We start from the raw sequence: 25,884 nt of genomic DNA, 5'->3' as shown, positions 1-25,884 counted from the left end.
CATTTTCATATGTAAACAAAACATTTGATAAAAACTCAATTGTTAGTGTAATTAAAACACACACAAAAAAAGTTTGATACATTTTTTTTGTCTATAATTTTTTTGAAAAGTGGGTTCCAACGATAATATTGGGCACCAATGACACCAATGGTTTGGATTTACAAGAGCGTCTTTATTTTATTATTCACTCTAAGAATGATTGCAGCGTGGCACTAGAAGGTAAAACCAGAAAAACTTCCTCCATTAAGTGCTTAATTTAATCCACTTATGGACGGCAAGCCATTGATAAAAACGAAATTCAGCTGGGCATTAAAAAAAAACTCAGGAGTAAGACCTTAATTTCCTTGGACCTTAAATATCCTTGGACCTCCGCTGACCGGGAATGTCTCACACACACACACACACACACACACACACCCAACTCACAAATCAGCATATAGTGCTTGCTGTATACAGGATATCCCTAATTATACTGAAATAAAGGTTTTATTGTACAGTTTAAACACGTTCTTATTGTCCATCCAAAACAATTGATGCTCTTATAAGACCACCACTACAGCCAGACTCAATTAGAATGAGCCCAATGCAATCTTATGCAACTTTCTCCAAGAAACACGAGCAACTGTGGTCAGCGGAGATCCTAATTATACTGAACGTCCTTCACACAGTTTACCCAGGCAACAAAACCAGGTTATTTATGATATCAATGCTAATTCAGAAGACGTTTTGTTTTTTGCTTTAACCTTTGGTTTTTATATCAAATTTTAGTGTCACTTTACAGTAGAAATACCTCAAAGTTTTTAATCAAGGTTTACTTGAGAAGCTAAATTACTTATTTAATTAATTAGGTATAAAATTACTTAATTTTTTTTCTCTGAAAAACATATAAAAATTAAGTAGGTTTTTGCTTAAAAACAAGAAAAAAAATTGCCAATGGGATCAGAAAAAGAATCCATTACATTTTGATATATTTTTCTGAAAACAAGACCTAATACCTTAAATCATTTAACTTCTCAATGTCTCTCAGATTGCAAAGCAAGACTAAAATACTAAGGAAAAAATGTTTAAATGTTTTTTTTTTTTTGGTTTAGTACTTTGTTTGTTTTTATTCAGATTTTTTAATTAATTATTTTTTGAAATTTTGTAATTTTTATTTATCTTTTCAGTGTTTATTAATTTATATAAATATTTGTTTTTTATTATTTTAATACATCAAGTTGAACTAAAATGAAAATGAAATTTTCTTCTTTTTTTTTCAGTGAAACACTTTAAAATAAGTCGAAATTAGTTAACATCAATTAATGCATTAACAAACATGAAATAACAACAAACAATGCATTTGTCACAGTATTTATATTTGTTAAAGTCGGCAAAAAAAAAAAAATATATATATATATTTTAATAATGCATTGGTAAATGTTGAAATTCAATTGAACTAAGATTAATAAATGCTTTAGAAATATTTGTCATTGATAGTTTATGTAGTCCAGTGGAACTCATATTGAAAAGTACTAGCGTTTTTTAAAAGTTTTTTTTAAATAGTTTAATAGTTAATTATTACTGATCTAATGCTGCCATTTGTCCTCCTCATTCTTCATCATTAGTTCAGTCAGGTAACATGCTGATCGAGACTGACTCCTCACACTGTCTGGATGTTGTTGATTGCTCTCTTGAAGTCATTTCTGTGCCGTTTCGGCTTCATGTTTGAGAGCATCATCTTCTCCCGAGCTGCAGGTGCAGAATCCATCAGCTTTCCCTCCTGAGTTTCCCTCAAGCTCCATTCAGTCCAGATATCATGTGACATCAATGCTTTTCTCTCCCACAAACTCTTGTGACTCACCAATCATTGGGAAACCCTGGACTACACACACACGAGATCTCCGTTTACCTTCTTTAGGAAGCTCTAAAACCCCAAAAACCGCACCAGCGATACCATTTCAGAACATTTTGACATTAAAGAGTCTTTTTCTGTTGCTCAGTGGCCAAAATACGACCACAATACTGGAAGATTTGCACAACACGCTCGATATTATTACACCTCACATGTAGTTCATGTACTGGGGCTTCAGAAAGAGCTTTAACTAAACCTTCAAAAAAGACAAGACACACACCTCGTAATGGAAGTCCATGCAGGTGAGCTCCCTCCAACAGCGGTCACCTCGAATCTTGATCAAACCCTGCGAACGATGGAAATAAAGAAGATGCAATCAGTAACAATATTTCTTTTTTTTTTTTTTGGTTTTATCTGAACTGTCCCTTTAAGAGCTACATCACATATGCAGAGGCAAACAGAGAAGAGCTTCAGTAACTTTCGCTGCTTATCAAGTGCATTCCTGCAATTATGATATTAAGGATAATGTAATAAGGATAATAAAACAGGAATAATATCTACATTTCCAGGCATTTACACTGAACATCAGCATTCATTTTAGCTCAGTCTTCTCAAGTAATATGCATGTATTTGAACTGCATACTGTATGAAGTTTTTGATTTTTAATAAACTTGACAAATGTGATGCATATTTGTCACCAAATCCCATTTGTTTCCGTCTTAAATAACACAATTTTAACCACGTTCATACATTTTGATCAGTGAACAGATTTATCTTGATTCTTAGCAATTCAAATGATGACTATTCATACCAAATCAAGCAGATGCAAATAGTTATAGCAAATAATAAATTATGCCATGATTTCTTTATGTTACATAACATCATTAGTTTATGTTAAAACGGTGTAATCCGAACGGATGAAAAATGTTTTATTCAATCCATATACAGTACATAAATAAGTAGATAATATAAATACATTAAAAACAGGGTATTTTAATTTAGGCCGAAAAAAATGAAATATTTAAATTTATTAACTGTTAACTATGCACAATCACAATTAAAATAACATAAGATGAATAAGAAAATTTATTTCTAAATATCTCTCGAGTCTCAATGTTTTATCATTGGTTCAGCTCAACATCAAAAAGACATTTTGTCTCCAAATTCATCAACAGTAAAAAATATTCAAGAAAAAAAAAAAAAAAAAAAAATATATATATATATATATATATATATATATATATATATATATATATATATATATATATATATATATATATATATAAATAATAAATAAATTTGAAATTGAAAATTAAAATTTTATATAACAATTTTATAAAATAAAATTTTATAAAATTTTATAAAATAAAATAAAATTAAATTAAATTACATTAAATTAAATTAAAAGTTGTTTCCACTAATTAACAGACAAAATGTTTCTGTAGCAGAGGTCTTGCATATCTATTCAGAAATATGTTGTGTACAGCAGTAAAATCTTCTAATCCTAATATAACATCATCTAGCTCTACAGCAGTATAGTAATGATCATACAGCAGGTAACACAAGGGCAATTTCTCCTCATTCAAATTTTGACAAAATAATCTCAATTTAATTTGAGGTAATTAGTGTCAGTCGTGCAAGTCTGCTGTATTGCTGTAAAAGCACACAGGTGCAGACGTTCCTTCCACACTATCAGATGGGCGCGCGCTTGCAGCCGAATTAAAACCTCATTAACTTCTGTTCGCTGCAATTCACTTCTATAAAAGTTTAGCTGACAGGATACAAAAAGGCCAAGGAGAGTTTCTGCTGCCCATTCTTGACACAGCCGTAAGAAACGCCAAAAACTCCTGCCAACCATCCGAAAGAGGAAATGTCAAGCACACACACACACACACACACACACACACACAGCATCTGAAACAGGAGAAATGTGCAAGAAAACAGGAGGCACTCAGGTAGAATAAAGCAAAGCAGAATGTCTCTTTCTGAATCTGCACACTAACTGAACGCAGTGCACTGTTTTATGTAATCCGTGCATGAAAAATAATAACCAACTGCATTTAAAACTTATTCACATCCAGATCCAGACAATTACAGACTTAAACTATTAAGGGTGGAAAAGTCAGAGACCTCGACGACCAGATAAATATGGAAAATGCACGGATATAAACAACACATTTAAAACCCCAAAGCGTATTTGAGTTCTGCAGTTTCATAAGTCACAATCAAGAACTATGAGTTGCAACATATGTATGACAACACATGTATTTAATTTACAAACTCATTAAAAAAAGATAAATAACACAACTTAATTAAAATCTATGCACTAAGAATCTTAGGTTAATGTAACAAATAAGAGAAATTCTAAATGTTAACTGAGCTGTTAAACAATAATGCAATCTGATTGATTAAAGAATAAATGTGGGGAGAACTGGTTTATGAATGCATGCTTTAATGGACTTTAATAAATGTAGTGGCTTGGATAAAGTCAGTTCAAATAGTGAAGTCTATGAAGACTAAACAATACAAATCAGAAAATGTGAAACAGCTTTATCTATTCACAGTTTTACTTCTGTAATTTCAATAAAAGATTTTATTGATCAGAAAATAATTGCACACTAAAAAAAAAAAAAAAAAAAAAAAAAATTTCTAAATCAAAATGGGCCCAGACTATTTTAAATATATATATTTTTATATATATATATATATATATAAAAAAAAAACACTTAAGTGAAGTCATAATTTATTGTAAACTAAATCTGAAACAAAAATGCAAAAAAAAAATATATATTTGAATGAGATTATGTAAGCTTGCAAAACCAAAACTTTGATTTGCATTTTACTTGGTGTACAAAAATAACTAAAACTTAAATAAAAATGAACACAGACTATATAAAACATATACATTCATATATATATTATATTATATATAATGCACTATAAAATGAATAAACCTTTAACAAAAAAAAAAGAAAACTTAAAATAAAAATTGATTTAAATTATTAATAAAAAACTTACAAATAAAATTACACTTTCTTTTAGGTCCACACAATGTCACCAAAATGTTTGTACAAAACTGTACTGAAAAAAAATACCTTATGTGTTAATAACACAGAGATCGGGACTATTTTTCTAGATCTAGTCTGTATTAACAATCATATTTGTGTAGTGACTTCTTAAGCAACGGCTCTATACAAATCTTCAAGGGGACGACTAATGAATATGAGCAGATGGACGGGATGCTTGAGAACAAAACGAGCGCTCGGACTCCTGATGAAATGTGTGAACTCTAACAGATAATACATGTGCGGAGCCCAGGGAATCACGTGAACCACGGATCCAGACGGAAACCCAAGCCTGGAGTCTGAAGGGTTTGGAGAGGTGTGCTGAGAAGCGGAAAACAGAAGTACAGAAAGCGATGGTGAAGGACAGCCCAGACCTTGAGTCCACTACATTCACAAACAGCTGGAGGCTCCTTCGCTGCTTCTCAGAAGAGAGAACATCTTGTGAAATGCTAAAAAGCGTTCTGGTAATTTGGTGAGCACAGCAAATTATTAGAAAGCACCAGTTTTAATTTAATGAACAGTTTTGATTTAATTGCACTGTTAAAACGGCAAGAAAGAGGATCCAGCAACTACAAGACAGGGTTATTACAGGTGACTAAAACTAGAGCCATTAGAAAACATTGGTATTGCATTAATATATATATATATATTTCAACACTTCTCATTTTCACTTTAACTCAAAGTACAAAAAAATTGCATGTAAAACTTAAAAAAAATAAAAAGAGAAAACAACAAAAATGTAATTTTATTAAAAATAAAAAACTATAATTGTATATCAATAATACTAAAATAACACTGGACCAAGGCCTACAGCTAAAACATATGAAAGCCTGTTTACACTACAGTATTTAATTTAATTTTGTTTAGAGTTGTTCCGATTCCGATACTAGTATCGGAAATATCTCCGATACCACAACAAATTCTGGCATCGGCATCGGCGAGTACATGAACCCATATACCGATCCGATACCATTTTCTTAAAAAAGACCTAGTTATGACCGCAAGCTTTGCCTAACCGCTGCACGGTTCTTCTTCGCTGCTCAAAATGCATTGAAAACACAGGAAGTTGTGCTGTGTTGCCACAAGCAACCCCTGTTTAGAGCAGCGAAGAAGAAATGAAAACGCGTTAGCAGCCCTTATCTATATATGACTGGATCACTCATCACATTCTAAACTGCCAAAAGACAGTGAAGCCGCTACTATATTATAGATCAGTGGTTAGCAGTATGTCTCTGTAGTGCCGGTAGTTACAGACTCTCGAGTATATTCAGTACCGGCAGCTGCGTTCAGTCGCTTCCGTGTAAGTCAAAACGCAGGGCTCCAGACAGTAGCCGAATATATACTAGTGTCTGTGAATATTAAACTGCAAAATACTATTTAAATATTACTCCCGCAAAATCTACATCTCTGTGGGTGACTGGCACAGATGCGCGAGAGCTCGCTGTTTTGTAGTCTCTGCTGTGTGTCATGAGGACACGAACGCATAAACCGTCACTTCATGAGAATTTACCGTTTCATTTGAGAATACTGTCATATCATAAACACAGACACTCAAAGATCTTCATGGCAGCCCATTAAAATAAATGTTTGGTTTACATGAGTAAATTGACAATATATAAAGCAACTGTTGTAGCCTACAGTAATAATAATACATCTCTATAATAATAATAATTATGCCTAGATGGTTGCTTGTTTTTTACTTGTTTTTTACTTGTTAGAGATTATCTGATTAATAGATCTTTTTTTATATTCCTAGACTTATTTGTTGCAGTTTTTTTATACAGTTATATTGTAAAACTTAAATACCTTTTTTAGTTTGCGGTGTTAGATTTTTGGCTGCATTTGAAGTTCTTTTTTGCATAAGAAAATAAATAATACTGTCAAATTCATGTTAGATAATAAAAATACTGTAATAAATACAGTAGTTCACCATGTATTTGTTCATGTTTTATTGAGGGATCTGTCTGAAGCACACCATAAAAAAATTCTAGCAATTTACACAGGGCTAGTAGTATATACAGCTGTATATACAGATATACACCCAGGTATCGGATCAGTACTCGGTATCGGCCGATACCCTGAGCCCAGGTATCGGAATCGGTATCGGGAAGAGAAAAAGGGTATCGGAACATCTCTAATTTTGTTACAGGATATAACCCTAAAATTGGGGATATAAACTAATAATCCTGAAAAAAAAAAAAAAAAAAAACATGAAATAAACTCAAAATTGCTAAAAAAAAAAAAAAAAAAAAACTCAAGAATTGCTTTCTCTCACAATTTTCGACCTTTGGACTCTGCATGAAATAATAAAAATAAACCTTTAATCTCAGAATTACGACTTTTGTTCTCAGAACTGAATTTTAGAAAATTGCAATTCTGACAAAAATTATGAATTGTAAAATAAAGACAAAAGTCGTAATTACCATTTTATTTTTTTTCATCCCATTGCAAAAACCTCCTGTTAAAGCCTGCGTACTGTAAATAAACTATCTTAAATCCACATCATATTCATCAATAAACGTCTTGCTAATAGACGAACAACACCGACCAACCCAATCAGTTTTAATGACTTCACTGCAAACCAAACCAAACAGAAAGAGAGATCTCCTAAATCATACTCCGTTAGAGAAATCTGAGCAGACACCTCGAATGAGTGATAATCATTACCCTGCTATTAAAAGCAGCTTGTTCGGTTCTCAGTTTTTATTCCTCGTGTGTCTGAGAGGAAACGGCTGCAGGGTTTTTACAGTTGTAAGCACTTAAAGGCAATTATATTCTTGGCCTGCTTTAACCGAACGTGCAGCTCGCCTTCCCCATTCCTCCTCATTTACGTCGCTAATTGGAAAAACATTTTCATCTACATGGCAACCTCCGTACTTTGGCAGACAATAGTTATGGGCCAGTCACACAAGCCATAAAAAATCCAGACAGAAGTCGTCTGATGGCGTTTAAAGCATGCATTAGTACATTTCCTTCGTCCTGTGACATGTATGACTGGAGGCGGGCAGGGAAAGGCATGAATGTGCATGTTATAGCATATACTGACCGCACCCAGCATGATGCGAACGATGAGCCAGCGGAAGGTCCAGATGGAGACGAGCGACGGCGGACAACAGCGAGGCATCGAGGACAGACTCCACAGAGGACACAAGAAGATCCCCAAGAAACCAGTTTCCAGAAGCTGGCTTTCCCAACCTGCACTCACACAAACACACAAAACTGTGACCAAACAGATCTCTACGAGTGGAAAATGTAAGTTATTGCAGAAAAACTAAACCAGCATGAGAATCAAAGCAGTACAAAAGAGCTGCTTATGAAATCTGAATGATTCCACATGTTGTCGTATCTTAACTCCCCGTGTTTGATTCCAATAAATCTGTAATATTCTAGGATTTCACTCTCCGGTTATTAGATTTCTTAGTTTGAGAGGGTTCTGAATGTTTTATCATCTATCCCTGATTGTCAGCAGATGTATGTCAGTAATGGGATGCTTTTGGGTTTGCCAATTTACTGGACTAAAAAATATCAATTTTATATATTTAGAAAATATTTTGCCCGTTTGTTTTTCTTTACAAAAAGAAAACATGCCACAATGATTTGGAACTAAAACTTAAAGGAGAACAACAACAAAAAAAAACATTTTCATTATTTAAGGTAAATTAGACATTAACTGAAATAAAATATTGAAAAATAAACTTTTTGCATGTTTTGTTTATTTTAAGTAAAATAACTTAAAATTTATGGAAATTGTAGATGCATTAAACAAACACACAACACGATTACTAAAACTTCAGCTAAAACTAAAATGAAAACAGAAAATATTAAAATATTATCTTATTTAAAATATTATCAAAAACAAATTAAAAATGACAAAAACACTACTTTAAAAAATTACTAAAACCTTAGCTAAAATTGAAATGAATATTATAGAATTTAAAATATTAACAAAAAATAGTCAAAATTACAACAACAAAATTGCGAATACTTCAGCTAAAATTTAAATGAAAACAGAAAATATTAAAATATTATATTAAAAATATTTTAAAAAATTAGTAAAAAATACAAAAAAACAAGATTACTAAAACTTGAACTAAAATTAAAATGAAAAAACAAAATATATATATTTTTTCCATTTCAAAATATTATCAAAAATGAATTAAAAATTACAAAAACACTACTTAAAAAATTACTAAAACCTTAGCTAAAATTAAAACGAAAACAGAAAATATTAAAATATTATAGAATTTAAAATATTAACAAAAAAAATAGTCAAAATGACAACAAAACAACAAAATTGCTAACACTTCAGCTAAAATTTAAATGAAAATAGAAAATATTAAAAAATCTCATTAAAAATATTAACAAAAACCTGTTGTCAATGTTTTAATTGTTCATAGCTGAAAAAAAAATTCTGACAGTGACTTCAGCAACATTGTGATATGGACTTCTCTTCTAATTAAAATGATTATTAAAACTTTACAGATACTGTTTTTGGTGTGAACAGGCCTTCAAAACAGGTGCTCCAGGCATCGAATAATCACATATTCTCTTTTGCATTTCACTTGGCATTCAACACCTGCCCTTGGGCTGCTTTAAAGCAAAGAGAATGTGTTTCGAATCTCTAAATGACTGCCATCTAAACTTCTCCTCAGGGACTCAATCCATGCAAAATCCTGAGAGCTGCAGAACACTGCTATTAATGTACAGAGAGAATCAAGAATCACCACATTGCCTCGATTTACACAGAGATGCAAGCGTTTACATACTAGCAGATTTCGTCTGACCTCAAGTGCACTGAATCACTCAGATGCAATCAAAATGTTATGAAATAACCCCTTGCAACTGGCTTCTATGCAGAATTTATGGCACAAATGCTGTGATTTCAGCCTCAAGTATCTGTGGGAAAGAAATGGCCTTTCGCGCGTCGCAGAGCTGTGTTTACTCGTGTAAAGCCTGTAGGTGGAAAGTGGGCAGAAATGAGCGATTGGAGCATGACAGAAGATGGAGGTGCACACATTTATCTCTCTAAAGTATCATACACGCAGGAGATGGGTGAGAGAATCACTCCAATACCTCGTTGCTATTTTTACACCTCCAATCAGATTTCTAGACACAATTATTTGGTTTGGGACTGAATAATTCCTTACATCTGCAGCGCCGCTGATTGCATTTGAGTCTTGGGAGGAGAACAGAAGATTCTGCATATTTGAGACGCAGCCATGCTCTCTTTGCACTTAATTTAGTTTACTGCTAACTGAACTAGAGAAGTTTTTGCATGGCACCAAATCCAAATAAAATTAAAACAGATTACCAATTTAACACACACTCAAGGTACTGTTCATAAAGAAATTAGAAAATTAAAATGTAAGGTGTATATCAAATGACATTGATTGTCTTCGATATCTGAGAATACCGCAAATCACGTCACAATCAGATTGCGATTTAAACCGATTCAGGAGTCTTTGATCAACATATTGGTTTTATGTTAACATGTGCCTATTTTACATAAACTGTTACTTTTGTATTAATCCACAAATGCAACCGAAATATAACATTTAACTGAATCTTTAAAATATGCAAATCCTGACAGCCAGCTCGTTAACTTCCTGTCTGTAAGCAGACTTGTCACCATCCTGAATAAGGCTGATGAGTGTGGTGTCATCTGCAAACATCAAGAGCTTGACAGAAGGGTCCTTAGATGTGCAGGCGCTGCTTTACAGCTAGAAGAGCAGTGGGGAGAGGACGCAGCCCTGGGGGGCACCAGTGATGATTGTACAGGTGCTGGATGGGAGTTTTCCCAGCCTCACTAGCTACTGATCCATTGACAGACAGATTTGGGGATGGAAAACTGAGTTGCAGAATGTAATGCAGTCTCATGTTGACTATGTGATGCAGTGACCTGTTTGCTCTGTAGGCAAAATGCAGGGGGTCCAGTAAGCGTCCAGTGATGTCCTTCAGATAAGCCAAAACTAGCCTTTCAAAAGACTTCATGACCACAGATGTTACAGCCACAGGTCTGTAGTCATTTAGTCCTTTAATTTTGGGTTTCTTTGGCATGGGGATGATGGTCGAGCGTTTGAAGCATGAGGGGACTTTGCACAGCTCCAGTGATCTGTTGAAGATCTGTGTGAGGATGGGGGCCAGCACAGTATTTCAGACAGGCTGGTGCCTGCAATAAAACTCAAACAGATTGTATGCCAGTTGTTGATACTTCACAGTTTTGGGGAATGGTGTCTTATAGTTGGTGATCTCTTTCAGGCCTTTCCATTCTGAAGGTGGATCACTGGAAAATAATTGGTTCTTTAGCTTTCCGATATAATTCCTCTTTGCCAATCTGATATCCTTTTCCAGTGTGTTTTTGGCCTGTTTTGTACAAGAATCTATTACCATTTCTGCGTGCATCTTCTTTGCACTAATGGAGCTATCTGAGTTTTGGAAAGAACCATGGTTTGTCATTGTTGTAGGTTAAATAAGTCCTGGTAGGAATGCACATGTCTTCACAGAAACTTATATGAGTCTCAGCAAGCTCATTCAGAGCAACAGCTTCAAAAACACTCCAATCAGTGAGGTCGAATCAAGCTTGTAAATCCTGCTCTGCTTTATTAGTCCATCTTTTTACAGTCCTTAAAACAGGTTTAGCTTATTTCAGCCTTTTTCTGCCTGTAGGTCGGTATAAGATGAACCAAACAGTGATCAGAGCGCCCCAACACTGCTCGGGGAACAAAATGATATGCATCCTTTATTGTGGAGTAACAGTTATCCAATATATTACTGCCTCTGGTGGGACATGTGATGTGCTCTCTGTATTTTGGCAGTTCACAGGAGAGATTTGCTTTATTAAAGTCCCCAAAAATGATTATAAAAGAGTCCGGGTGTTGTTATTCTGAGTCTTTGATCTGATCTGCTAGTTTTTGTAAACACGAGAAATGAATGAGAAAAAACTCCCGCAGCAAATAGAACGGCTTGCAGTTAATGAGGAGTGCTTCCAAACCAGGACAACACATCTTATCACATCATATTTTTGGCCATTTGATCGATGCATCGATCCACTGTTGAAGTTTTACACCCCTAGTATGAATACTTTTGAAAAAGGAAAAAGATTTATAATCATCTGAAATCCATTACATGACATTACACCGTTACATGCACTTGGATTGATCCCTAAAAACAGGAAAAGCTTTAAATGACAAAACTGGTGTGTAAAGCACAAAATAAATATTCAAATATGAATCAAAAACCATGTTCTTGTCTTCTATTCAACAAGAGGCTTAAATTAAATCCTGATTGGCCAATTGAGACCATTTGTGGCTTTCTTGTTTATCTGGAGTATTTGGATTTTGGTAGAAAGGAACGATCACAGATGTGGTTAGTTGGATGAGGTAAAACGCTGGGGTAAGAGTTCAGATGAATCAGCAAGCACAAATGCTCATCTCCCCCTGTGACTTGGCGCAGTTGACATCTTACCAAACCGATTTGGCTTCAAAGCCTCTATCTGTCACACTCGTGGAGATCCCAAATCAAAAATCTAAACACTGAAGGGAATTCTGGGAGAAGAGGCCCTGCTTTATTCTTCTGTTGCAATGATTCATTTAAAACACACATCTAGGAGAATGTTGCTACTAGAAAACAAAAAGAGCATAACTTTATTTGACAAACAATGTGAGAGATGATTACTCACCAAAGGAGTACCTGGATAAAAGGAAACAGAGAAATATATGAGATTAAACCCATTTTCATCATTTAAAAGTAGGGAAGCCCATTCTCGCTACATAAGAAAAAAAAACATGCTTTAGTAGATTGTAATTATGAGATAATAAAAAAAGGTCAAAACTATGAGACACTGAGTCATACCTATGAGATAAGAAGCTATAATTACGACACAGTAAGTCATACAAACAGTAAAAGTTATGATAATTGATATTGATAAAAAGTCAAATTATGAGATACTAAGTCATACTTATGAGATAAAAAAAAATCATAATTATCACACTAAATCACAGATTAAAAATTAAAAGTTATAACAGTCATAACTTAATAAATGTTGAATAATGACAAAGTGTTGATATTATGAGATCCTACAGTAAGTCAAAATTGTGATGCAATGCATAATGATGACATTAAAAGTCAAAATTGTGAGAAATCATTTATGAGATAAAAAGTCTAAATTTTGAGATACTAACTCACCGGGAAGTTTATTTAAACCGGTTAACCATTAAACGACCGTTAAGAATTTTGACAGATTAATATAATCAGTTAAATGGTTTAAAAAGTCATTTATTTATTTACTTTCAGTAATTTATTGAAATATTTAAAAAGGTTTGCTGCATGGTTAAAATATGCTAGGCATATAATAAAAAATTGTGTTTTAGAGAAAAAAAAAAAGCATAAGTTGGATTTGATTATTTTACAAAAATTATAAATGTTTAGAAACATTACAATAAACTGTAAACATAGCTAGTCTATTTTAATTCCCCTCAATCCACAACAAATCCTTTCAATTAAGCAACTTCTCCTTTAGGTCATAAAGATATCCAGAATTATAAACGCCTTTATTCACCTTTATTTGTGTACATTCACAATAAAAACAAATCTCGGTGCATAAAATAAGCTTAAAGAAATATAGGATGCCGCTTTCTGTCGCCTGGTTTCCTTTCGCTCAGTACAAAAATGAACCGAAACTGCATTGTTCATTCATTTTCTTTATTTATTAAGTTAAAATATATTTCTCATATATGCCTATTTATTATTTTATCACTGCAGGTGCGTGATGTTATATGAAGACCATGTGTATCCTCATGTTTTGTTGTTTGCTGCTTTCTGCGCATGTAAAATTAATTCCCGGGATATAAATGTTTGTATTATTTAATGGTTCACAGATACTTTTCCTTTCTAATTAAATTCAATTCTAATTTAAAATAATCTTGTCGTTAATGGTTAATAATAGGTTAACGAGCGTCGGTTGTCAGTTAGGGAAAACAACTGAAATTAACATCCCTACTAACTCAATTATTGAACAAAGGTTAAAAGAAAGTTTTAGATGTTAAATCTTAATTTTCAAAAACATAAAAAACAAGTATTACATCAATTGCGTAATTATGACATTAAAAGTCCAAATTATGCTGTGAAATGCATATTTATCACCTGAAAAGATGAAATTATGAGATACGAGGTCATAATTATGAGACAAAGCCAAAAATTATAAAGCAAAAACCAAAAGACGCAAAACTTCTCACTAAAAAGCAAACATTGTGACATACAGTACTATAATAAAAGTCAAATTGTGAGATAAAAATGTAAAGTTTTGTCATTATGTCTTTTTAATCACAATATAATTTTATCTCATAATGACTTAGTATGCCATACATTTTTTTGCTATAATTATTAATTATTATCTCGTTGTTTTCACTAGTCATTGTTCTGTCATAATGTCAGCTTCATTTAAATGTTGACTTTATAATGATTATGACTCCTTATCTCAACGGTGTGATGTTTTATCTCATAATTAAAACTTACTATGACATTATTTGGGCTTTTTATGTCGTGTAATAATTATAATTTACTAAAAGCACAACTTTTTTCATAAGTGGAGGACATGGGCTTCTACATGAAAGTCAGTGAAATGTTGTAGATGCCGCAAAAACGGTCAACTTTTCTCCAACAAAATGGCATAATTCAATCAAGACTGTATTGTTTGCATGCATGCATGCGCGTGTGTGCTCACCAAATCTGTCCGACATTCACAATAGAGTGATACAGGATCCAAAGTACTCCCATAATGATCATATTGGCACGTCCCATGATTAAAACAAACCCTGACAGAGCCATTCCTGCCAGAGCAATGCCATCCAGGTTGGCATCCATGTCATTCCAGTCCATAAACCAGAGGACTGAAGGAGTGTACGCCAGAGCCGCAAAGCCAATCTTGCCACCCACATAACGCTTGACGCTCCTCAAGTAGTCCTTGCAAGGCATGAGCCCTTTCTCTCCAATAAGCTGTTTGTTCTGGTTGTACGCCACAGAGAAAGCCACAACTAGAAAGAAAACGAGAGAGCAGTGATTTCACACTTGGCATGCAAGGTCAAAGTTGAGTTATTACAGACACTAATGAAACCTTATAGGTTTCTATTGCACAGATAGTAACTGTCACTAACTGATGAAACTAATTGTGCCTGATCTCCTAGCAACTGCATCCTGTAGAGCTGCCAGCTGTCAAACTCACAGTAGATGAAAGCAATGGCTCGCAGCAGCACGATGCGCGTGAGCCAGTAGGTCCCGGTTTGTAACGATACGCCCACTTTCTTCTCATATTTGCTCGAGTCTTCGTCTTGCACTGTCTCGCTGCAGCTGTCGTGTGAAAGACTGTCTGAGACAAGCGCATCTCCACGTCGCTTTCTCAGGAAACTTTCGCTCTTCTCGGTGCTCTCACAGGAGGACGCCATATTTTTCGAACGCTCTGCACATGCGCAGGAAACCACGCGCGGCGGAACGGACCAATCAGAGGACAATGCGCTTCTGCCAACTTTCTGAGACCGGCGGATCTGCTCTAGTAGAGATGAAATACTCTCGTTCATCTTATTGTATATAACTATTGAAATAAAAATCTAACAGCTAAAGATTTAACATATATTATATTATATTATTATATTAAAATTATATATGCTGAGATGTTAAAAGATTACAAATAGTTCATTTAAACAATTATACAAAAAAATATATATTTTTAATCTGCACCAAAATAAAATTTGCCATTAAAAAGACGCGTTTAGCACATTTATAAAAAAAAATATTTTTACACCCTTAATATTGTGATTAATAAATTGTGTATATTTACCAAATTTTTGATAACGTTACGGAATCTTTGAGTTTTTTAATTAAGATTTACATTGTTCAATAAATAAATGACTCTTACATAAAATATAATATTATTATATATATAATATACAATTATAGTGTGTGTCTGTGTATGTATGCATGTTTGTGTATCTCTTTTTTTAATAGTTCATCACAGAATCATTTGTGCAGTGAAAACTGCTATACTGTATATCTTTCATAGCCTAATATTAAAATTAAAGTCATGTGTACAGTGGGCTAAGGTTGGATTTTTAAGGGAACCCATAAGCAGTTATGGGTTTATGGACTAATTTGTTAGTCAATTATGTTCAATTAAGTGAAAAAAAAACTTGCTGATGCCCTGTACAGACCAATTGGAAAAGTTGCGCAAAAGCCTCTCCTCCAATGAGAGAAGAGAAGGAGGAGCGCGAGAGTATAGAAGCTTTAGAAAAACTTCACTCAACAAGTGTAGATCGAGCGAGCCTTGAGATACAAGAAACCAATACATCAATAGGTTTTTTGGAATATTCGCTCCAAATCTCAACTAAAGCTAACGCGCGTAACGCGTAAAATGCGCACGTAACCGCTGGCCGATTATTATCACGTTTTGCTCATCTTTGTTAACGTGGATTTGAAAATGTCAAAAGAGCCGGATAAAACTCCTTCTGGGACTGAAAGCTCTTATATCGCCCATGTGGACTCTGATTCGCCGTCTTCTCCATCGATATCCGACGAACAAGGCCCGCGGTCCCAAAAAGGCGCCGAGGAGGATGCCCGTTTCCCCCCGTGCATCCGAGACGCGGTGTCCCAGCTCCTCAAAGGCTATGACTGGTCGCTGGTGCCGATGCCTATGCAGGGCAGCAGGTCTCTGAAAGACAAGCCTCATGTGAAGAGACCCATGAACGCGTTTATGGTGTGGGCGCAGGCGGCGCGCAGGAAGCTCGCGGATCAGTATCCACATCTCCACAACGCCGAGCTCAGCAAGACCCTCGGCAAGCTATGGAGGTACGTGGACTTATCAGAGATCGATGGGTCACACTTTATGACATCATGTACATAATGCATGGCGTGATTACGTAATAAAATAAGTTCTACTAATGAACGGCATTAATGCTGGATCATGAATGGTACACTAGTAGCTACTCATATGTTAAATTGCACCAATTTTTAAGTATTTTTTACGTCACTATGAACTAAATAAGATATTAGTACTTAATAGGATTTATTTCACCTTTGAATTCAACTCTAAACCAACAATTACGATGAGTTATTTGACAAGCAATAAAACAAGTGTAACTGTTGGATTCAGACTAGTTAAGTACTAGTAGGCTACTAGTAAAGCATGCAACAAAGTTGAAAACACACTATTCAGTAGAACTCAGAAAATGTGTAAATTGTTGCAATACTTGTCAATTTTAGGATCATGGCTAGTTGCAAAGTAACACTTCAAAGCCTAATTTGTATACAGCTAACTATATTTTTACAGCATTTATTAATCTTTGTTAATGTGAGTTAATAGTTCACGTTAATGTTAGTTGGTAAATGTTGACTGAGAGTAATAAATATAGCATTGTTCATTGTTAGTAAAGTGAAACCTTACTGTAAAATGTTACCAAAAGTACTGAATATGTACTTGTATAACCGTTATATACTATAAATGCAATGTTGTGTGGAGCTGCTTGTAACCCATCTGGTGTGTGTTTCCCAAAAGTATCATAAAGTTCCAGTGAACTCGATTGGTAACAGTTGAACTTGTGACCACAGCAGCTTTTGAAAAATGCATCCCTGGTTTGTTGCTGGATCGAGACGCTCTGCACCAGCTTTCATTCACACACTACTGTTTTAATTCACTTGTGCACTTTCTTCCATTCGATGCTTTGTGACGGACTGCACCGATCATCCAGGCTGCTCTCTGAGAGCGAGAAACGACCGTTTGTGGAAGAGGCAGAGAGACTGCGGCTCCAGCACAAGAAAGACTATCCGGATTATAAATACCAGCCGCGAAGACGGAAGAGCCTGAAGCCGGGTCAGAGTGAGCTGGACACGGGAGCTGAGGAGAACCCTCACGCCTCGGATCACATGTATAAAGTAGAAGCCGGTGTGAGAGGGATGCACCATCAACAGCTCCACGGTGGTGAGTTATCAAAGAGCCATTGTCTTACAGTTCGGGTTGTGTCATACGTTTTATGAAACTCTTCAAAATAAAGGGGGTTTTCCCAGTGATGCCACTGAAGAACCATTCTTGGTTCCTCAAAGAACCTCCAGATAAAAATAGTTAAAAGAACCTTTTTTTTATTGTAATTATGTGCAATGGAAATATTCCAAGAATGCTTAAAGTTCTTCGTGGATCCATCAATGGCAATAGATCCTTTATATTTAGTGTGTTAGCGTAGACGTTTAGAATTTTTGGTTCTTCAAAGAACCTTTAAGTGAACAGTTTTTAAAAGAACCATTTTTTGTTAGTGTAAAGAACAATTTAATCACTTTTTTTCCATAATAAAGAACTTTTTGGTTAGTGGGAATGTTCAATGGATGGATTTTTACTTGTAGGAGTGTAAAAGAACCATTTTTGGTTCCCCAAAGAACCTTTCAGTGAACTGTTTTTTAACTATCTAAAATACTTGTTTTATTATAATAATAAACCTTTTGTGAAAGATTCCATGTATGTTAATTAAACTATTATAGTGCCAGTAACGTACATTAATTGATCAGAGCGTAGAAGAACAATGTTTGGTTCTCTGAAGAATCTTTAGATGAACAGTTCTTAAAAGAACCATTAGAACATTTTCATTACCTTTTTCCAAAATAAAAAACAGTTTGCCCAATGGAGAGTGATTACACTGATTTTAAAAAATGGCAACCAATTTTTGGTTCTCCAGAGAACCTTCCAGTGCACTGTTTTTAAAAGAACAATGTTTTTGGTAGTGTAAATAACATTTTAATAACCCCCTGCTATTAATAATCTTTTTTGCAACGGAAAAGTTCCACAGATGTTAAAAGTTTTTGATGGAACCATCAATACCTATAAAAAAAACATTATTTTGAATGTGTAAAAGAACCATTTCTAAGTTCCAGTTCCTAAAACATAAATTTTAAAGAACATTTCCACAAGTTTTTTTTTTTTTTTTATAATAAAGAACCTTTTGTCCAGTGGAAAGTGATTTCTTATTGCAACCATCATAAAGAACTTTTGTTTTAATGTGCAGAAGAACCATTTCTGGTTCCCCAAGGAACCTTTAAATGAACAGTTCATAAAACATCAATTTTTTTCTTTTTGTTTTAGGTTTAGAAAAAAAACATCAATGCCAATAAAGAACCTGTTGAAGAAGTAAAGGTTCTATATTGGCATCAATGGTTCCATGAAGAACCTTTACCTTCCACGGAACCCTTCCATTCCCCAAAAGATTGTTTATAACGGAAAAGGGTTCTTTAGATTTTTAAAATGTTCTTCTAAGAAAAAGTTTTTTTTTGAACTGTTCACCAAAAGGTGCTTTGGGGAAGAGCATAAAGAACCTTTCGTTTTTTCCTCCTCAACCCAAAACTCATTCGATGTTTCCATCCCAGCTCAACCTCACGGTCCTCCTACACCCCCCACCACCCCGAAGTCTGATCAGCATCAGAACCCCAAACAGGAGTCCCGGCGTGCATCGGATAACACCAGACACAACATCGACTTCAGCAACCTGGACATCTCGGAGCTCAGCAGTGATGTCATCGGCGGCATGGGCTCGTTTGACGTGCGTGAGTTCGACCAGTACCTGCCGTTAAACGGTCACACGGAGAACCCCAGCGGCTGTTTCGGCACACCCTACCACCATCATCCTCACAGCAGCGCTTCGGCATGGAACAAGGGGTCACCGAACCAACAAAGACCGCTCATTAAAACAGAACAATTGAGTCCTTCTCATTACGGAGAGTCTCACGGGTCACCGACCCAATCCGAACTGACTGACTGTCCAGACCTGCAGAACTCCACGTACTTCACCACATTCTCCGGGTATCCCGCTGGCATTTATCAATACCCGTACTTCCACTCCTCCAGAAGATCGTACGTGACTCCCGTTATCACGAGTCCGTCTCATAGTCCCGGGGCGAGCTGGGAGCAGCCGGTTTACACCACTTTAACACGACCCTGATGCCAAGTTTTCAGTCAGAGATGCTGAGAATTATGGGACTGTATTTGTAAATCTTGCCATTTCATAGACGTTTTTTTTCTGATAATTGTTACCTTTAGAGTTTCCTAACAGATTTTGGATTCACTTTTCAATATTAAATGTTTTGTGCCTGTGTTATGGCCAGGATGAAAGTGTTTAAAAGTGTCAAACTGTCAATATTCAATACTCTGTTTAAACCCAATCATGGATTTGTCTTGAAGATATGCAATTAAACTGTAACTCACTGTTGATAAAGACCGAGTCGGACTGTCAAACAGCAGAATAACTCATGCTTTCCTCACAATCTGAGTCCAAAATGAAGCTGTATTTGAATATCGGAGAGATGCTGGATCATCTGTGGTTTGAGCAGAAAAGAGAGAGGGCTGATTGTGAATGACAGCGTCTCAAAGGGCTCTTTGTTTTCATTATAAAAGAGGCATTAATTAAGGGAGGGAACAAAACAAATACAAATACAAAGCAGAAAATCATTACCACTGCCGTTACATGAAAGAAGAACACAAGAACAGACACTACCCTCTGCTATTTGGATAAACAGCAACAAAAGCAGCAGAAAATGCTTAAATTGAGTGCAGGATAAGAGAATAAGTTCTTCATGTGTGGAAAAGAGCCAGTGATTCCACAGCAGATGGGTGTGGGTGGACTAGGACTTATTTTCCTTTCACTAGGTTTTATTACATTGATGATTTCTGAAGTGGAGAATGCGTTAGTGTTGATATGTACAGCACACATCATTTTGCTCGCTGACATTATTGGGTCTTAAAACTGGACGGTACGCAGTAAGCACTACGAGATGTAGCGTCTCTTATGATTTTGATTTCTAGTTATGGTGAGTTCTTACTGTATGCAGCTTTTTGGACTCAGAATATTTCTGTTGACATTTGGAGAGCATGACGATTGTGATCTCTAGTGCAAGAGCCAATAAACAATGACAAAAAAATGAAAGAAATCATGCTGAGCCATTAAAAAGACCCCCACATGAAAACAATATAACACACATCAGGACTGTTATAGATGAAAATCTGAATATGATTACAGCAGATCAACGTTCAGTGTATAACACATGAGGCTTGTTCTGAAACAAACCATAATTAACCATTTAATATACATATTTGCCAACAAACTTACAGCTAAATGACTTACATTAAATGCACAATATTTGCAGTTACTTTGTCTGTTTGTGATTTACCAATGAAAATGAATGAATGGTTTATGATGATTTCATTTGTAGCCACCTACTGGTGTACCCAAGTATTATTCTTGCTGGAAATGTATAAAAAATAATGATAATAAAGGTTTGAATATATATGCATTAAAAATATATGATTATTTGTTGTTTTTAAATTGTAAAATAGTTTGAAAAGTAAAGAAGACACGTTTAAGAATAAGTGGTCAATGTTTTTTTTAAAGATGAATTTAATGTAGTTTTCACTTAAATAATAAATAATTGATTTATTAAATAAATAATTTTTATTAGATTTTTTATTTTATTTTTTGTAAGTTTAAATGCATAATGTTTGGAAAATTAAAGAATTGTGTGCTTTTCCCTTAAAGCTGCAGTAGGTAACTTTTGTAAAAAAAAATATTTTTTGCATATTTGTTAAGCCTGTCATTATCATTTGCAGAAATACATCGCTCCCGATAAAAAACAACCAATCAGAGCTGCGGTCCGTAACTTTGTTTGTGTTCAAAATGTAGAAAAATTTATATAATAAGTGAGTACACCATGAATCCATTTTCCAAACCGTGTTTTTATCTTGTCCTGAATCACTAGGGTGCACCTATAATAAGTGTTTGTATTCGGACTATTTTAGATTGCTTCGGGGATACCGTGGCGGAGTAACCCATTACCTTTGTGATTCTTCATAGACATAAACAGAGAGAAGTAGTTCCGGCTACGATGTTCTTCCGCAAGACGCAAGCAGTTCTGTTTATTAACCGCTAGAGCGTCAAAAGTTACCTACCGCAGCTTTAAAATAATCCTTTAATAGTTTATTTTTCTTTTTATTTATTAATCTGTTTTATTTAGTCGAATGAATCAGTTGAGTAATTGATTAAATGACTCACTTATAAATACAGTCACTGGTTTTGCTGAATGGGTGAATCAGTGTCTTGGAACAAATTAGTTGAATGAAAGGTTTAGTGACTAAATAATAAAGGAATTTGTCGCCACCTACTGCCACAAATAAACACACACACACACACACACACACACACACACACACACACACACACAATAAATAAATAAATAAATCCCCACCAGGAAGAAACTGACTGACAGTCTATCTGAATCAGAAACATAATGAAAAGTCCCAGTGCTTCAGCCTATCAAACTCAAGGACTGGAACTAACTGCTGTAAGCTGCAATCTATTATAAATGTTAGTGATACTGGAGGCACATATCCAAGACATAATGTGTCTGACAACTTGGACAGCAAACATGCATCTTCTAAACGAACAACAGAAGTTGCACAAGTCAGAAAAACATGTTAGCGGCATGTTCCTTGATGTCAGTAAACACTGAAGACAAGGCTTTTTGTGTAGTGAGTGGTGTGTGAATGATTGGCAGCTGCAGCGATGCTCTGGATCAGGCTGATGAAGTAAATAGGATGGTCAGTGCTCGAGCGACTCCACCCTAATTTAATGATTTCCTGCTGGGCTGCTAAAAGCCTCCTGCTGTGTCTGTGTGAGTTAGTGTCTCCCAACTTCACTCGCTCAGCCCGGACGCCAATGACAACAAGCAGCCAGACAGAACCAACATTGACTTACCCACAATTCCACAGGGCAGTGGAGCCAGGCTGATGGGGAAGGAAGGCAGTGGAATGCATCAGGTCAGGCAACAGTGTCTGACAAACCCCTTCAACATACACACACACACACACGTACACACACGTACACACACACACACCCGTACACACACACACACACTGGTATTCCTATCACTATTGGGACATTCCATAGACATAATGGTTTTTCTACTGTACAAACTGCATTTTCTATAACCCTAGCCCCACCCCTCACACAAAATTTCCGGCACTTTTAGATTAGCAAAAAAAAACTTTATTCTGTTTGACTGATAAGCTACTGTTACTGGTATTACTATACTTGTAGGGTATTACTATGCATTTTATCCACTTAATGTAGGGAACGCCAGGTACACGCACACACACAAACAAACACACAAACACTCATAGTCACATTACAAACACACAGAAACACACATGCACACACGTGCACAGGCACACATACACACACACACACACACATGCACAGGCACACACATAAACACAAACACTCATACAGTCACATTACAAACACACACACAAACACACATGCACACACACACACACACACACAGAAACACACACACACACACATGCACAGGCACACACATATATACAAACACTCATACAGTCATATTACAAACACACACACAAACACACATGCACACACACACACACACACACACACACACAGAAACACACACACACACACACACACACATGCACAGGCACACACATATATACAAACACTCATACAGTCATATTACAAACACACACAAACACACACACACACACACACACATGCACAGGCACACACATATACACAAACACTCATACAGTCACATTACAAACACACATGCACACACACACACACAAACACACGTGCACACACACACACACACACACACAAACACACATGCACGCACACACACACACACACACAAACACAGATGCAAACACACACAAACACATACACATTAAATATAATTTTAGCCACAAACAAGTTAAATAAATAGAAATAGTCAAATATCTTTTAAGGTGTACATTTCCTATGCATTTAACTTTAATATATATTCATACAGTATATAATGAATGCAGTTGAGATAATTCTGGGCTTTTTAAAATATTTGAATAAAATTAATATTTTGTATTTTGATTTTAGTTAAAATTTTAGTTTATTTTGTGTTTTATTTTTATCCGTTTTTTTACATATCAGTATAGTTTTAATTACATTTTACTTATATACATTTCTTATTTACGTTTATAACTAATTAAAAATAAAACATTTAAAATAATAATTATCATATACAATATATAATAACTATCAATTACAGTTTTTGCCCGTTGCTTGAACACTATAGACCCATGCTTAGACTAAAGTAACACAACTTGAAGCTTTTGTTACCATACCTCAAACACATGTACCCTTACCTTAAACACAAGCGCTGCTTTGCACTCTAGTTGCAACTCTGCAACACACTTACTCCTTTATGCAACACACTTGGTCCTGCATACTACACCCTATTTCATACATAACACACTTCGTTCAGAAATGAAATCTCAGAGTGCCATTTGGAAAACACATGTATCCCAAATACAAAACACATCGGGTAATAGCTACCACTCAAATACACAACTGAAGACACTTACTTGCAAAACTGAACACACATCAGCCTGCTACAAAAAGCCCTCAGTTTAGCCATTTCAAGAACTTTGCAAGCATGGATGGAGGGAGAGCAAGAGGAAGAGGAAGAGCAGGAGGAAGAGGAAGAGGAGGAAGAGGAGGAGGAGAAGAAGGAGGAGTAAGGGGAGGAGGAGGAGGAGGAAGAGGAAGAGCAGGAAGAAGAAGAAGAAGAGGAGGAGGAGGAAGAGGATGAGGAGGAAGAGCAGGAAGAGGAGGAGGAAGAGGAGCAGGAAGAGGAGGAGGAGGAGGAAGAGGAGGAGGAGGAGGAGAAGGAGGAGGAGGAAGAGGAGGAGGAGAAGAAGGAGGAGGAGGAGGAGGAGGAGAAGGAGGTGGAGGAGGAGGAGGAAGAGGAGGAGGAAGCAGAGGAGGAGGAGGAGGAGGAGGAAGAGCAGGAGGAGAAGGAGGAGGAGGAGGAAGAGGAAGAGGAGGAGGAGGAAGAGCAGGAAGAAGAAGAAGAGGAGGAGGAGGAGGAGGAAGAGCAGGAGGAGAAGGAGGAGGAGGAGGAAGAGGAAGAGGAGGATGATGAGGAAGAGCAGGAAGAGGAGGAGGAAGTGGAAAAGGAGGAGGAAGTGGAAGAGGAGGATGAGGAGGAAGAGGAAGATGAAGAGGAGGAAGAGGAAGAGGAGGAAGTTGAAGAGGAGGAAGAGGAAGAGGAGGAGGAGGAGGTTGAAGAGGCCATGCATGGACCCCTATTTCTGATGATATAAGAGCAACTTTGGTGGAGCATGTGATCAACCATGGCCTGACTGAGGGAAGCTGTGCAGAGAGTCCACACACACGCCGCATCTCTCTTCTGCAGATGATGGAACTGACCTGTGACGACATTCAGGTGACAGCAATCCATCGATGGTTTCGACCTGCAAGGGGATATTTTCCCCGGTGCCTAGCGTAGAAGACATTGCTTGCGATGTCGATGAGGCCAACAGATGGCGGGATCCATGAGCCCACGAATGCACAATTGCCATGATTTTCTGTGTTTTTTTAATATTATTATTATTATTTTTTTGCTTTATCTGAATTCATGTTACTGCAATGTACAATGCTGAGCAGGCCTATTTGCTTTTTTGGTTGTTTGAAAATGTGCCTCCTGATAATATGCTTTCTGAATAAACAGTGAATATCAAAGACTGCAGTGTTTTATATAAAGTAGACTGGTGTGTTCCCCCTGATCTGAAAGTGTATGCATATGATGCAAGTGTGTGTCATTTTGTCATCAGAGTTACACTTTGACAGAGGAGTGTTAGGTTTTGATAGTAGAGCTTCAATTTGACACAGATGTGAATGGTATATTTCCCAGTGTTGTGTCATGTTTACTTGTGTGTAGAGTTTTGGCACAATGAGCAAAGTTTTGCAAAATGTGTTCAAGCAACGGGCAAAAACTGTAATAAAAATACAATTTCTTCTTTTATTTTCAATCTCAGTTGACTTTGCTTCAACTAACAACATGCTTTTTATTATTATTATAAATTTAATTTACTGTAATAACCCTGCTGGACAAAAAATGACTTCCACTCAAATC

General features: G+C 35.8%; 2 protein-coding genes across 2 annotated transcripts in view; one reads left to right on the top strand and one right to left on the bottom strand.

The window, feature by feature from the left end:
- The window catches only part of lmf1 (lipase maturation factor 1), a 28,428-nt gene extending 13,031 nt beyond the window's left edge, over positions 1-15,397 (bottom strand). Inside the window, exons 1-5 of the mRNA XM_052571585.1 lie at positions 15,116-15,397; positions 14,618-14,927; positions 12,575-12,585; positions 7,943-8,091; positions 2,112-2,177 (exon numbers count right to left, since the gene is read on the bottom strand). Of these exons, the coding sequence (XP_052427545.1) occupies positions 2,112-2,177; positions 7,943-8,091; positions 12,575-12,585; positions 14,618-14,927; positions 15,116-15,335 (756 nt within the window). The 5' untranslated portion in view covers positions 15,336-15,397. The remainder of the gene's footprint in view (positions 1-2,111; positions 2,178-7,942; positions 8,092-12,574; positions 12,586-14,617; positions 14,928-15,115) is intronic.
- An 820-nt stretch (positions 15,398-16,217) lies between these two features.
- Positions 16,218-21,217, top strand: sox8a (SRY-box transcription factor 8a). Its single transcript, XM_052570316.1, has 3 exons — positions 16,218-16,731; positions 17,631-17,860; positions 19,291-21,217. The coding sequence occupies exons 1-3, from the start codon at positions 16,364-16,366 to the stop codon at positions 19,860-19,862; spliced, it is 1,170 nt and encodes a 389-aa protein (XP_052426276.1). The 5' UTR covers positions 16,218-16,363; the 3' UTR covers positions 19,863-21,217.
- The last annotated feature ends 4,667 nt before the right edge of the window (positions 21,218-25,884 follow it).

This window comes from Carassius gibelio, chromosome B12 (genome assembly GCF_023724105.1).
Source record: "Carassius gibelio isolate Cgi1373 ecotype wild population from Czech Republic chromosome B12, carGib1.2-hapl.c, whole genome shotgun sequence".
Taxonomy (NCBI): Eukaryota; Metazoa; Chordata; class Actinopteri; order Cypriniformes; family Cyprinidae; genus Carassius; species Carassius gibelio.
This window is presented reverse-complemented; position numbering and strand designations above follow the sequence as displayed.